At 37.1% G+C, this 14,404-nt stretch overlaps 1 protein-coding gene across 6 annotated transcripts in view; it reads right to left on the bottom strand.

The window, feature by feature from the left end:
* Nucleotides 1-1,285: 1,285 nt before the first annotated feature.
* Nucleotides 1,286-14,404, bottom strand: part of KATNAL1 (katanin catalytic subunit A1 like 1) — a 102,681-nt gene continuing 89,562 nt past the window's right edge. For all 6 annotated transcript variants that reach the window (XM_003826850.6, XM_003826851.4, XM_008952200.5 and 3 more), the window contains exons 10-11: nt 8,963-9,089; nt 1,286-7,387 (exon numbers count right to left, since the gene is read on the bottom strand). In XM_003826850.6, the coding sequence (XP_003826898.1) occupies nt 7,189-7,387; nt 8,963-9,089 (326 nt within the window). In that variant the 3' untranslated portion in view covers nt 1,286-7,188. The remainder of the gene's footprint in view (nt 7,388-8,962; nt 9,090-14,404) is intronic.

Here is a 14,404-nt window from a genome sequence, read left to right on the forward strand (position 1 = left end):
ATCATCTGGAAACTGCAATGGAAACAATGAGGTACCGTTACACACCTATCAGTGAACCCAGTGAAACAGCTGTTAGGCTTGTTAGCCTCATTATTGCTATTAGAATGGCAAAACCCAAACTACCGACACTACCACATGCTGGTGAGGATGTGGAGCAACAGAAACCTTTATCCATTGCAAGTGGGAATATATAACGGTACAGCCACTTTGGAAGATAGTCTGGTAGCTTCTTATAAAACTATACATACTCTTACCATACGTTCTGGCAATCACATTCGTATTTACTCAAGTTGAAAACTTATGCGCTTGCAAAAACCTGCACGTGAATGTTTATAGCAGTTTTACTCATAATCGCTAATACTTGGATGCAAACAAGATGTCCTTGAGTAGGTGAATGGATAAACAAATTGTGGTACATCCAGACAATGGAGTGTTATTCAGTGCTAAAAAGAAATGAGCTATCGTGCTACAGGAAGACATGGAAACTTAAATGCATACTGCTAAGTAAAAGAAGCCTGTCTGAAACAGCTACATACGATTCCAACTATATGACATTCTGGAAAAGACAAAACTAGAGAGTCACTAAAAGGCTCAGTGGTTGCCAGGAATTGGGAGGCGAGGGAAAAAGGAATAGGTGGAACACAGGGAATTTTTAAGCAGTGAAACGATTTTGTCTGCTGTTGTAAAGATGGATACATGACATTATGCTTTTGTCAAAACCCATAAAAGTGTATAACACAAAGTGAACCCTAATGTCAACTACTGTCAATTACTGAATAATAATGCATCAACATCAGTTCATCAATTATAACAAAAATACCACACTAATGTAAGATGTTAGTAAGAGGAGAAACTGGGGCGGGGGTTGTAAGTAAATGGGAGCTCCAAATTTTCTGCTCAATTTTTCTGTAAACATAAAACTGCTCTAAAAAAATAAAGTCTATTAACTAAAAAAATTGTTTGGAGGAGGTCATAAAGTAAGACTTAGTCATCTAGAAAATGCACCATATGGAACATCTACTTTGCAATGGTGCTACACAAGTAAGACAAGTGTATTGATTATGCCAGTTGGAATTAACTGAAAAAACACACATCTTACCTGCATCAACCTTGAAATTATTGGCATAAGCACAGCAAATACAAAATGTCAGGTTTATAATATGTGATTTTATGAGAACAAAAATCTGGGGAAAGCCATCCCTTATTAGGGAGGGGTTTGTTGCTCCCACTGGTGGCAAGAAGTGCACCCGTGACTATAGATCAAAATGAACCACAAAGAAAGCGATGACAACCAACACTCTATAAATTTATTACCAAATATAACCTATGCACAAACACAGCTAAGCTAATGAGATTAGCAAAGTAGCAGCACAAAAGGTAAGGAAAAACACATTTAATAAATACAACTTGGAAACGTCTTTTTCTTTAAATTAGGTTCAAATACTGGGAGACAAACACTGAAACAAAAGTCTTAACAACGCACTTGCAAGTCATCATAACATGCAGTGATCCTGCTGGACACTGTGTCCACTCACAGCCATGTTAACTGGGGGCCACTCCCTGCTGCCGTACCATCATATGAATATACATTTGTCAGTAAAAATGTGACCAAAATGTGACGTTTTTCCAGGTTTGTGTGTTTTCATAAAGTTACTCAGGTTTTTAGAGAATGAACACAGGAACGTGTAGGATCCACAATTTTTAATGTCATCAGGTTAGTTTGTATTTACAAAATTCTAAGAAAATAGATGTGTGTTATGTTTGGAACTGCTGCTTTGAATGCAATACATCCAAATAATGAAGCTGACCATAACAAAGAAGGGAAAAGTAATTCAGACATTTCACAGAGGCCTTATTTGGAATACAAACACTTTGCTAGAGAAAGAAAGATGGAATCTTTTAAACAATTTCAAGATTAAAAAGAAAAGTTAATGGGAGGAGGGCAACAGCAGGAGGGAAGGATGTGCTTAAAAGAAACAAATCTGCATAGATGATGAACTGAATTTAATTCAATTCATTCCTGCCTAAAACTAAGCCTGGTTAACTGAGGTAGACTCTGGGAATTACACGTGCAAAGAGTCAGGTTTTCCAAAGGGCGATATTTTGTCATTTCAGATATGGTAAAGTAAAAGTGCATTTTATAGTTTCGAACAATCAAATGGGAGTCCTTTTATAAGAGGGAAACTTCTGTACACAAATTCCCTATTTTTTTGTGTCAAATTTCCATATGTACAAAAACCTACACACTGTTGGTAATAAAGCAATATCTAGGGCTTTTTTCATTTATTTTCTCAGAAAATGAGAAAGGTAAAATAAATTTTATGACATTACCTAAATATTTTTCCTGTTTTTATTAATAAGTCACTGGGAATTTAGAAATATCATTAAAGCTAAACAGTTGTCTGGAGCCAAAAAACCTAATAAAAATTCAAAGATCTATTTGTTAATGAGGTGAATGTTTAAAAATATATCTATTATCCTAAGAATTTGATTATTAAAATACACAATTTCCACATTAAGAAACAAATATTAAAAGCAAATGTCAAAAAAATTAAATAAGTATGAAAAGCCTAATTTAAAAGTATAAATAAGTAAACTTACAATAATTACAACAGAGTTTTTAGCTTTTTCTGTAAAAATAGTTAGTGGAGATGACAGTAAAACATTCGAGGCTTAAATATTTTTACCCCCCTAACATGTCCCCTAAGTATAATTTCTGCTTTTTTCTATTGTGACATATTCTCAGGTTCACACAAATATTACGTGCATCACAAATTAAGTGGTTTCTTTAAAATATACAATCAAAACAGTTAAGGAAAAAAAGATACAAAAAAGAGAATAGTTAGGATTTTTTCCTCATACAAGTTAAGGTGGCCTTTTCTTGGAAAAGGCCAGCATTCACCCTTAACATTTTATGCCTGTCATACAGAATATACCCTAAACTGATTTATCACTAATAAAAGTTATCTTAAGAGTGGGAATCCACTATTAGGCAAAGAAAGACTCAATAACCTAGACAATACTGAAGGAACCGAAGTCCACTCACACAACATGAAATACTTGCCTAGTCCTTCATTTTATCTCAAGTTAGGGTGGGGGGAAAGTGAATCACAGCTACCTCAGCTGGTTAGTGTTTTATGATTCTCATCACACATTTAGCAGTGTATATAAAAACTTATTCCTAAGGAAGGAATTCAAATGAACTCAAGCTGTCCAAAACCTAGAGTACTAATAATTTCATGTTCAACAGAGTCAGGCTATACAAAACAAAGTCAAAGAATGACAATCATACTGTAAATTTGGGTTGTACACACATATTTTCCCCTGATGTATGTGTATGACTGTCCATGGATTCACCAGGTATTGGTTTGCTTACTTTTTGAGTAATTCGTGCTTTCAGCCTATGTTTTGAGAGAGAAATATGACATCACAATCTCAGAAGCTGAAATTAAGCCCTGAGCTATACAGCTAGACCACCGCATGTTTTCCCCTTCCAAAATGGCTAGGTATTGTGGGAGGTAGTGGTCAGACCCGAAAGTGTGTAGATAAAGTCTGTGATGCCACCATCTATTGTCTACTTGGATCACTAGAAGGTTGCAGCTTCCATTAAAGAGGTGTTTGATATATTTTACTAATATTAATTTCCTTTAAAAAAAGAAATTATGCGGGCAAAAGGTTTATAGTAAACATGTCATGCTTATAATAAACAGGCAGCTTGGGAAATGGTAAAAATTGTTCATTAAAATAGATCCATAATAGTTACACATTATTCAAACAAATGTATATCAGTTCTAATTTCAAAACAGATTTAAAGTGCAAAAAATAAGGGAAAAAAACTTTCATATATTTTTCCAAAGCACAAACAGATTACTATGCCTCTCCATCAGTGATCTAAACTCTTGTTTCAGTAGTAGAAGCCAGAAGCTATACAGTGTCGTTAGAGAAACTGCCAAGTTTGAACTGTACTCTCTAGTCCAGCTTTGTCTTGGTCCACAGAGCTCCTACTCACTGTGTCTTGGACCAACCAATACACGTCTACAGAATGAAGGGACTATCTGATCAGATATCTGCAAAGCAGACTTAGCTTAGTCCTACAGTCATTGTGCTGCAGAACTCAAAATACTCATGTTTTCAGAGGAATTAAAGGAGCCAAATATTTTTCCTTTGATAATGCATCTGCTACCGCAACACTGAATAACAAAACAAAACGAAGCAAAACAATTCAATCGCATTCTGGGTAAGGCAACACACTGTCTTCTGCAATAAAGACAGTCAGAGTGTGTGTGTGTGTGTATGTGAGTGTGTGAGTGTGTGTGTGATGTACATTAAAAGTTAGGGCTGGGCGCAGTGGCTCACGCCTGTAATCCAAGCACTCATTCTGGTAAGGCAACACACTGTCTTCTGCAATAAAGACTCTGTGTGTGTGTGTGTGTGTGTGTCTCACGCCTATAAGGCAACACACTGTCTTCTGCAATAAAGACTCTGTGTGTGTGTATGTGTGTGTGTGTGTGTGTCTCACGCCTGTAATCCTAGCACTCATTCTGGGTAAGGCAACACACTGTCTTCTGAAATTGTGTGTGTGTGTGTGTGTGTGTGTGTGTGTGTGTTGTATATTAAAAGTTAGGGCCAGGTGCGGTGGATCACACCTGTAATCCCAGCACTTTGGGAGGCCAATGTGGGCGGATCATCTGAGGTCAGGAGTTCGAGACTAGCCTGGCCAACATGGTGAAACTCTGCCTCTACTAAAAATACAAAAAAATAAGCCGGGTGTGGCGGCAACTGTAATCCCAGCTACTCAGGAGGCCGAGGCAGGAGAATGGCTTGAACCTGGGAGGCAGAAGTTGCAGTGAGCTGAGATCATGCCACTGCACTCCAGCCTGGGCGACAGAGCAAGACTCAGTCTCAAAATAAATAAATAAATAAAATAAAATAAAATAAAATAAAATAAAATAAAATAAAATAAAAGTTAAATAGAACACCTGAGGGATGTCTTTAAGATCCTTTAAGGGATTTAAGATATACAAAGCATCTACCATCCACTGACAGGGCAAAATGAGAAACAAGGGAAATAAAAAGCACACCTGACTCACTTAACATAGTAAAGTTAGGCTCCTAGGAAGTTTAAGTTGCCAAATACTGCTTAACTGGTATTAAAAGAATCACAATTACTATGTCATTATCCATGAAGAATTCAGAAAAATAATTAAATGCACACCAAGATAATCAATACAAAACCCAGAAAAAGTCTAACTAATCAACTATTGTTAGGCTGGTGCAAAAGTAATTGCGGTTGTTGCCATTGAAAGTAATGGAAAAACCACAATTACTTTTGCACCAACCCATTACAAACAAGTTTTAACAATCACAAGACTAATGTTTTAGTGATGGCTCCTAAAACTTCAGGGAAAAAAAAAGTGCATTTCTGACTGGCAATAGTTCGCAAAATAATCGTAATGAAACTACTTATTTCTTTATTTTAAAAGTTAATAAAAGGAAACCTCTCAATTTTTAGGAAGAATTCAATTACAATAAAATCATGATGTCTTATGATCTGGCATCTTATAATCTGTGTCTCAGAAAGAAGGGCAATTTACAGCATCAGATGAATACTGGAGTTTAGGTCAGACTTAAGTTATCTGAAAAGAACATAAGGCATTTACAGTTTTTAGCAGGGAAAAATAATCAAATCTCTTTTTTTAAAAAAAACCTTCTTAGTATCTTGGTTAAATGTCCAAAAAGCTGTATTATTTTTAGTTTTAAACCAGTAGGCACTATTCGAAACTGAGAATTCAGGATGTTATCAAATACAAATTTTTAAAAGCTTGACCATTAAAGCATAAATTGCCTAATGAGACACATGTAATCATAAAAACTAACGCCAGGATCATTTACTTGTGATTGGATATATGCCATTTATTTTTCTGGCTTCTTTCTAATGTGTAATTCCTGCTGAATTGAGTGAGCATGTCAGATTTCTATCTTTATCTTAGTGTGTGTAAAAGTTCTCAACCTAGACAAGGACAAATTTTAGAATTTTCCAATGAACATCATTCACTATGTATGATGCTGTTTTGTTAAATTAGCTGTTTGGAAAACAATAAAGATTTCATTTGTTTTGTGTTAGCCACAGAGAGTGGACTTGTTTAGAATGCAAAAGTATTTATCTCAAATACTAAAATCAAACTCAAGAAAAATCAAACAATGCTGGAGCTGAGAAAAATAATGGCTATATATCTGGTTGAACATGTTGAAAGAAAAGTGAAAACACAGCCAGGCATGGTGGTGCGCACCTGTAATCCCAGCTACTTGGGAGGCTGAGACAGGAGAATTGCTTGAATCTAGGAGGCAGAGGTTGCAGTGAGCCAAGATCAACCACTGCACTACACAGCCTGGGTGACACAGACTCCTTCACGCACACAAAAAAAAGTGAAAACAAACTTGGAAGTCTAGAATGAAGAATTACATCTAATGCAGTAATATTCTTCCCACCTTTCCATATTAAGTGTAAGAAGCACCAGCAAAAAATACTAAAGACAGAGAAATGACCTGGCAAAATGATTCAAATACCACAGAGCGTGAGAATATTCCTCAATAAAGCTCAAGATATTATTAAGTAGCTAGCAGAAGAAATGGCAGGGGTAGCAGAAGTAAAAATTCTAACCATATGACAGACTCTAACAGTAAGTCATAAATTCTAAAGGTTTAATTAGTAAATTCATTATTTCCTCCAAAATATACTGTCATTCTTCTCTTAACAATGAATGTTTGACACAAATCCAATTTTGATGTTAAAAGTCAACATACATAGATAGGTCCCTCATGTTGACAGAGCACAGAATTGGAAAAAAAAACTGCAAATGAGAAATAGGGGTATTTCTAAATCTTCTGTATTCCTAAAATATCACACTGCGCCCTTTCTTCAGCCTCCCTGATAGACTGGTTTGGGTGTGCAATATTAATGCAGGAATACGTGGAATACCAGCACAAAGCCGGGGAGGGAGACTAGCAAACTCTCGCCATCAATTATTTCTCAACTACATTTAGTATTCTTCGCAGTTTTAGATTTTTTTTTTCCTTTAAGCGAAAACCACTCCACTGAAAAAAATTCCAAACTTGTTTTTTAAAAATTGCAGGAATTTCTCGTATTTTATCAACAAAAATACCAGAAATTAAAGAGCTGACAGAAATTCAAGCAGATCCAAATTCAACCATCCATTTTTCATACTTCTCCAAGTCTGCAGCAGAGACAGACTTAGCAATTTTCTTTAGGGCCAATTCAAAGTCTCCTTTGGTAACAGGCATCTGAAGTTCCTCTTTAGAAAGTGCACGGATTTCTTCTGGACTTAAGCCATTGATACGCCGTCTCATTGCCATTAAAGAGGCATCCCTAAAAAATACCAAAATCAGTCAACAGTAATTTTTGCACATGTTTTAAACTCTTTCAATTGTAACAAAGTTATGAAAAAAAAATCAAAAGATTATTTTATATGTTTTTATGAGGCTTCTTAGAATTTTCCACTTAAGAAACATCCTGGGGGTTCAGCAGAAGTTAAAACAGGATGCAAATAACCAAAAACATGAAATGTATAGTTAATGAACCCTAAAAGTCTAAGTTAAGCTCGAATAGTACTGAATTTTCTTTTCCCCACTTGCTCCTCAAAGACAGCCAAGAAGTTTAGGAAACTGAAGTCAAATTTTGAAATACTGAATTGTACACTTGGAAATGAACATATGGCTAATGTTAAGATAATTCAAACCACAGAACAGTTTGTCTACAGCCTAAATAGAGGAATAAAGACACGAATCACTCCCTCTGAAACATGAATATCCACATATAGTGGACATGGAATTCCCTACATGGAGTATTTGTAGGCAACTGAAGGCATAAACTCTGGCTTCTCTTGATCCCATGTGCAGCTCTCTTTGACCAACTATAAATAAATATGAAGGTCTGGAAGAAAAGGATAATTCATAATCACAAAAAAGCTATTAGGAAGGCCAAGCCAACAAAAATGTCAAGTTCTTAAATATTTTGCTATAGTAGCAGTAGGAACTATTGCAACCTTATTGTATGCCACTAAACTTGGATGCACATGGGAAAAATGCGAGCAGAAAAGGTGAGAAAAACAGATGCTATGGCTTTAAAGAAAGGCTACTAAAGTCAATTTAAGTGCAGTTAGAAAAATAAGAAAAAAATAACTGCAGAGTGACAGGAACTGTCTAAAAATTATGATGTCGCTAAACTGAAAAAATTTTAAACGTGTATCTTCCCCAGCTTACGCTGATCATTTTTGCTCATTTGCATGTGTTTAAATAATGCCAACAAAAACTAAATAATATTACTTTAGGTTGATGCAGAAAGGCTCCAACACAAAGCTAAACTAATCTTAGGTTGTCAAAGTCATTATTATCGAGTTAGACACAATAATTTCTTTTTTTTCTTTTTTGAGACAGAGTCTCGCTCTGTTGCCCAGGTTGGAGTGCAGTGGCGTGATCTCAGCTCACTGCAAGCTCCGCCTCCCGGGTTCATGCCATTCTCCTGCCTCAGCCTCCCGAGTAGCTGGGACTACAGGTGTCCGCCACCACACCCGGCTAATTTTTTGTATTTTTTAGTAGAGGCGGGGTTTCACCGTTTTAGCCAGGATGGTCTCGATCTCCTGACCTCATGATCCACCCGCCTCGGCCTCCCAAAGTGCTGGGATTAGAGGCGTAAGCCACCGACACAACAATTTCTTAAAAATCCAAAGATCAAAAACATCAACGACCACTGCTATATAATTTTCATCTCACAATGAAAAATAAAGTTATATGAAAAAAAAAGGGACAAATGGGAAACCATTTCAAAGAAATGGGTAGCTGCTTTCATGTCTAACTACACTGGGCTAACTACATTGACTTTAAGACCAGTCCTCCTGCGAAGTCTATAACTAATGTCTAAAATCACAGATCATTAAAAAAATACCTGCAAACATTAGTGATGTCAGCACCAGAATAGCCCTCAATCTTCTCGGCTATATCTTCCAGTTGAATATCAGGATCTAATTCGACCTCACGAAGGTTGATCTTCAGAAGCTCGGCTCTTCCTTTTGCTGTTACAAGATTTTGGTGGTGTTGTTAGATGTTTTACTTTACAAATAATTTTGCTGAGAAATGACATATTAACATTTGGGGGAAAAATGAGGCCAATGCAAAGAAGAGTCAATAACTGTGTGTCCATTAGTATTATTACCAATTCACTGCATGACTCATGGAATCATTTAAATTCCTATGTGCCTCTGTTGCAGTAACTAAAAATTGAAAAAAAAAAAAAAACACCAAAAACCACCTAGGTTTTCTTTAAAGACTGTGAAGATACCTACTATGAGAACAAAGAATCTGAGATTCTTCATGAAAAATATAAATATCAGTTTTCAAGCACCGGAAATGCTTCTCAAAAAAAAAACTACTTAGCCTGGTGTTACAAAATTACACTGCATCAAGTGTAACTCCTATGAATTACTTTGCTCACCTGTTAGTATGACATGGATCTCCAGAACTCTTATCAGTAGTTTAAAGAACATTTCCTGAAAATCAGTAATTGGCACAAAAAGCTCATTAATGTATTTTTTACTTGGAGAGCCAGCCCACAGACATTTGCTGTTCCAGTATGATTTAAATGTGAACTGAATAAGTTCAAACATACTAGAGAATTTTTAAAATAACCAATCATGCTTGCCATTTCACTAGTGCTTTTAGTGGCAAATCTGCTTAGCACAGCACACTAAGATAATGCATTACTAGTTTATCTGGCGCTCTACTATTTCCTGAGATACAAAATGAAATTTAATTTTCTTCTACTTTTATTTTGAAAAATGCCATATATACAGGAAAAGAAAATCAATGAATACCCATTTCCCTTTCACTGAGATTCACCAATTGCTAACATTTTGCCATTATCACTCTAGCTGGCTCCTCATCTCTCCTCCCTCAACTTTTTGAATTGAGCGCTAGCTGCAGGCATCACAACACTTCACCTTAAATTCCCCAGCATGTATCTCCTAAGAAAAAAGGTAGACATAGCATTTCTCACCCTTATCAGGAGATTTAATACTGGAATATTAGCGTCTAATACACAATTCAAAGCAAAGTTTCCCTATTTGTCCCAAGCCTTTATAACTTTTACAAACCATAACACATTGCAGTCAGTTACTATGTCTCATTCACCTTCTTTCATCTAAAACAGTTCCCCAGTGTTTACTTTTTGGTTCATTTTGTTTTGTCTTTCATGAAATTGACAATTCTCCCCCAACTGATCTTATACAGCCAAAGCATTCCAATAAAGATCCTCCTAAAAGGTCTATCTGTAAAAACTAACGGGCAGATACCAAAATGTTCACAGAAATGGAAAGAACCAAGAACAGCCAAGATGCTCTGGAAGAGCAACAGCAAAGTGGAAAGAAATGCTCTATCAGATTTTAAGACTTACTACAAAGGTATAGGACTCAAAGCAGTGTGACCCTCTTGTGGAAATAGACAAATAGATCAATAGTACAGAACGGGGTGCCCAGCAGCAGACCGAAGCATAATTACAGACACTGAATTTATGACAGAGGTGGTTCAGGCTGTGAGGGGAAGGAGTGTCTTTTCAATTAATGATGTAAGAACAGCTGACTATCCACAGGGAAAAAAATGAAATCAGGTCCTACATCATACTGTGCACAAAAATCAGTGCCAGATATATTACATCTAAATGCAAAGTTGTAAGTATTTTATAACAGAGAAGAATATCTCAATGACGTCAGGGAAGTATTCTCAAGACATATATTCAAAAAAATCAACAAGGAAACGATTGATAAACTGACCACATTAAAATGAGGAACTTCTATTCATCAAAAGATACTGTCGACACAGTGAAAACAGATAAGTTACAGAGTTTGAGAAGATATTTGTAACATATATAAGCAACCAAAGACTTGTATCAAGAATATTTAAGGAATTTCTAAAAATCAGCAAGAAAAAGTCAGACTACCCAATAGCCAGCGTTCCTGGCAATGCACAGTGGCCGGACCCTGGTGCTTGCTTGCTCATGCACCCCTCACCACTCTGTGCCTGGCTTGCCCTTGGCCGGCATGGGATCAGGGCCAGTAGCTCCAGCCGAGCTCAGCCTGCCAGGCCCAGTGGTCAGAACGCTGGGCTCAAGCAAAACTCCAGCAAAGGCGCCACCAAGGATCCTGCAACACAAGCACTTTGGAAAACATATTGAATTCATCTATTAATACTGCAGCTGTGCGGCACTACCTAGCAATTCACTCCTAGGATGGAATGCTCCATTCTGGCATTCTTACCACTATACATGTATGAAAATGTTCACAGTAGCACTGTTCATAATAGCCTAAAACAAGAAATAATTAAAATGTCCACCAAACAATATGATGGATACATTTTGATATAATCACATAATAGATGGTATGGGTTAAACCATGTCCCTCAAAATTTTTAGGCAACTCCTAACCCCCAGTACTTCAGAATGTGACTGTATTTAGAGACAGGAGAGGTAATTAAGGTAAAATGAGGTCATATGGGTGGGTTCTAATCCAACATGACTGGTGTCCTTATAAGAAGAAGCGGTTAGGACACAAAAACCCCTAAGGGGAAGACCACATGAAGACGCCGGGACAAGATGGCCACCTATAGGCCAAGGAGAGAGGCCCCAGAGTGCAACCACCCTGCCTACACCTTGGTCTTGTACTTCTAGCTTCCAGTACTGTGAGAAAATACAAACTACCATCAGAGAATACTACAAACACCTCTACGCAAATAAACTAGAAAATCTAGAAGAAATGGATAAATTCCTCGACACATACACCCTCCCAAGACTAAACCAGGAAGAAGTTGAATCTCTGAATAGACCAATAACAGGAGCTGAAATTGTGGCAATAATCAATAGCTTACCAACCAAAAAGAGTCCAGGACCAGATGGATTCATAGCTGAATTCCACCAGAGGTACAAGGAGGAACTGGTACCATTCCTTCTGAAACTATTCCAATCAATAGAAAAAGAGGGAATCCTCCCTAACTCATTTTATGAGGCCAGCATCATCATGATACCAAAGCCTGGCAGAGACACACCCAAAAAAGAGAATTTTAGACCAATATCCTTGATGAACATTGATGCAAAAATCCTCAATAAAATACTGGCAAACCGAATCCAGCAGCACATCTAAAAGCTTATCCACCATGATCAAATGGGCTTCAACCCTGGGATGCAAGGCTGGTTCAACATATACAAATCAATAAATGTAATCCAGCATATACACAGAACCATAGACAAAAACCACATGATTATCTCAATAGATGCAGAAAAGGCCTTTGACAAAATTCAACAACCCTTCATGCTAAAAACTCTCAATAAATTAGGTATTGATGGGACGTATCTCAAAATAATAAGAGCTATCTATGACAAACTCACAGCCAATATCATACTGAATGGGCAAAAACTGGAAGTATTCCCTTTGAAAACGGGCACAAGACAGGGATGCCCTCTCTCATCACTCCTATTCAACACAGTATTGGAAGTTCTGGCCAGGGCAATTAGGCAGGAGAAGGAAATAAAGGGTATTCAATTAGGAAAAGAGGAAGTCAAATTGTCCCTGTTTGCAGATGACATGATTGTATATCTAGAAAACCCCATCGTCTCAGCCCAAAATCTCCTTAAGCTGATAAGCAACTTCAGCAAAGTCTCAGGATACAAAATCAATGTACAAAAATCACAAGCATTCTTATACACCAATAACAGACAAACAGCCAAATCATGAGTGAACTCCCATTCACAATTGCTTCAAAGAGAATAAAATACCTAGGAATCCAACTTACAAGGGACATGAAGGACCTCTTCAAGAAGAACTACAAACCACTCCTCAATGAAATAAAAGAGGATACAAAGAAATGGAAGAACATTCCATGCTCATGGGTAGGAAGAATCAATATCGTGAAAATGGCCATACTGCCCAAGGTAATTTATAGATTTAATGCCATCCCCATCAAGCTACCAATGACTTTCTTCACAGAATTGGAAAAAACTACTTTAAAGTTCATATGGAACCAAAAGAGAGCCCGCATCGCCAAGTCAATCCTAAGCCAAAAGAACAAAGCTGGAGGCATCAAGCTACCTGACTTCAAACTATACTACAAGGCTACAGTAACCAAAACAGCATGGTACTGGTATCAAAACAGAGATATAGATCAATGGAACAGAACAGAGTCCTCAGAAATAATGCCACATATCTACAACTACCTGATCTTTGACAAACCTCAGAAAAACAAGCAATGGGGAAAGGATTCCCTATTTAATAAATGGTGCTGGGAAAACTGGCTAGCCATATGTAGAAAGCTGAAACTGGATCCCTTCCTTACACCTTATACAAAAATTAATTCAAGATGGATTAAAGACTTAAACGTTAGACCTAAAACCATAAAAACCCTAGAAGAAAACCTAGGCATTACCATTCAGGACATAGGCATGGGCAAGGACTTCACGTCTAAAACACCAAAAGCAATGGCAACAAAAGACAAAATTGACAAATGGGATCTAATTAAACTAAAGAGCTTCTGCACAGCAAAAGAAACTACCATCAGAGTAAAGAGGCAACCTACAAAATGGGAGAAAATTTTCACAACCTACTCATCTGACAAAGGGCTAATATCCAGAATCTACAATGAACTCAAACAAATTTACAAGAAAAAAACAAACAACCCCATCAAAAAGTGGGCGAAGGACATGAACAGACACTTCTCAAAAGAAGACATTTATGCAGCCAAAAAACACATGAAAAAATGCTCATCATCACTGGCCATCAGAGAAATGCAAATCAAAACCACAATGAGATACCATCTCACACCAGTTAGAATGGCAATCATTAAAAACTCAGGAAACAACAGGTGCTGGAGAGGATGTGGAGAAATAGGAACACTTTTACACTGTTGATGGGACCGTAAACTAGTTCAACCATTGTGGAAGTCAGTGTGGAGATTCCTCAGGGATATACAACTACAAATACCATTTGACCCAGCCATCCCATTACTGGGTATATACCCAAAGGACTATAAATCATGCTGCTATAAAGACACATGCACACGTATGTTTATTGCAGCATTATTCACAATAGCAAAGACTTGGAACCAACCCAAATGTCCAACAATGATAGAGTGGATAAAGAAAATGTGGCACATATACACCATGGAATACTATGCAGCCATAAAAAATGATGAGTTCATGTCCTTTGTAGGGACATGGATGAAACTGGAAATCATCATTCTCAGTAAACTATCACAAGAACAAAAAACCAAACACCGCATGTTCTCACTCATAGGTGGGAATTGAACAATGAGAACACATGGACACAGGAAGAGGAACATCACACTCTGG

Source organism: Pan paniscus, chromosome 14 (genome assembly GCF_029289425.2).
Source record: "Pan paniscus chromosome 14, NHGRI_mPanPan1-v2.0_pri, whole genome shotgun sequence".
Lineage (NCBI taxonomy): Eukaryota > Metazoa > Chordata > Mammalia > Primates > Hominidae > Pan > Pan paniscus.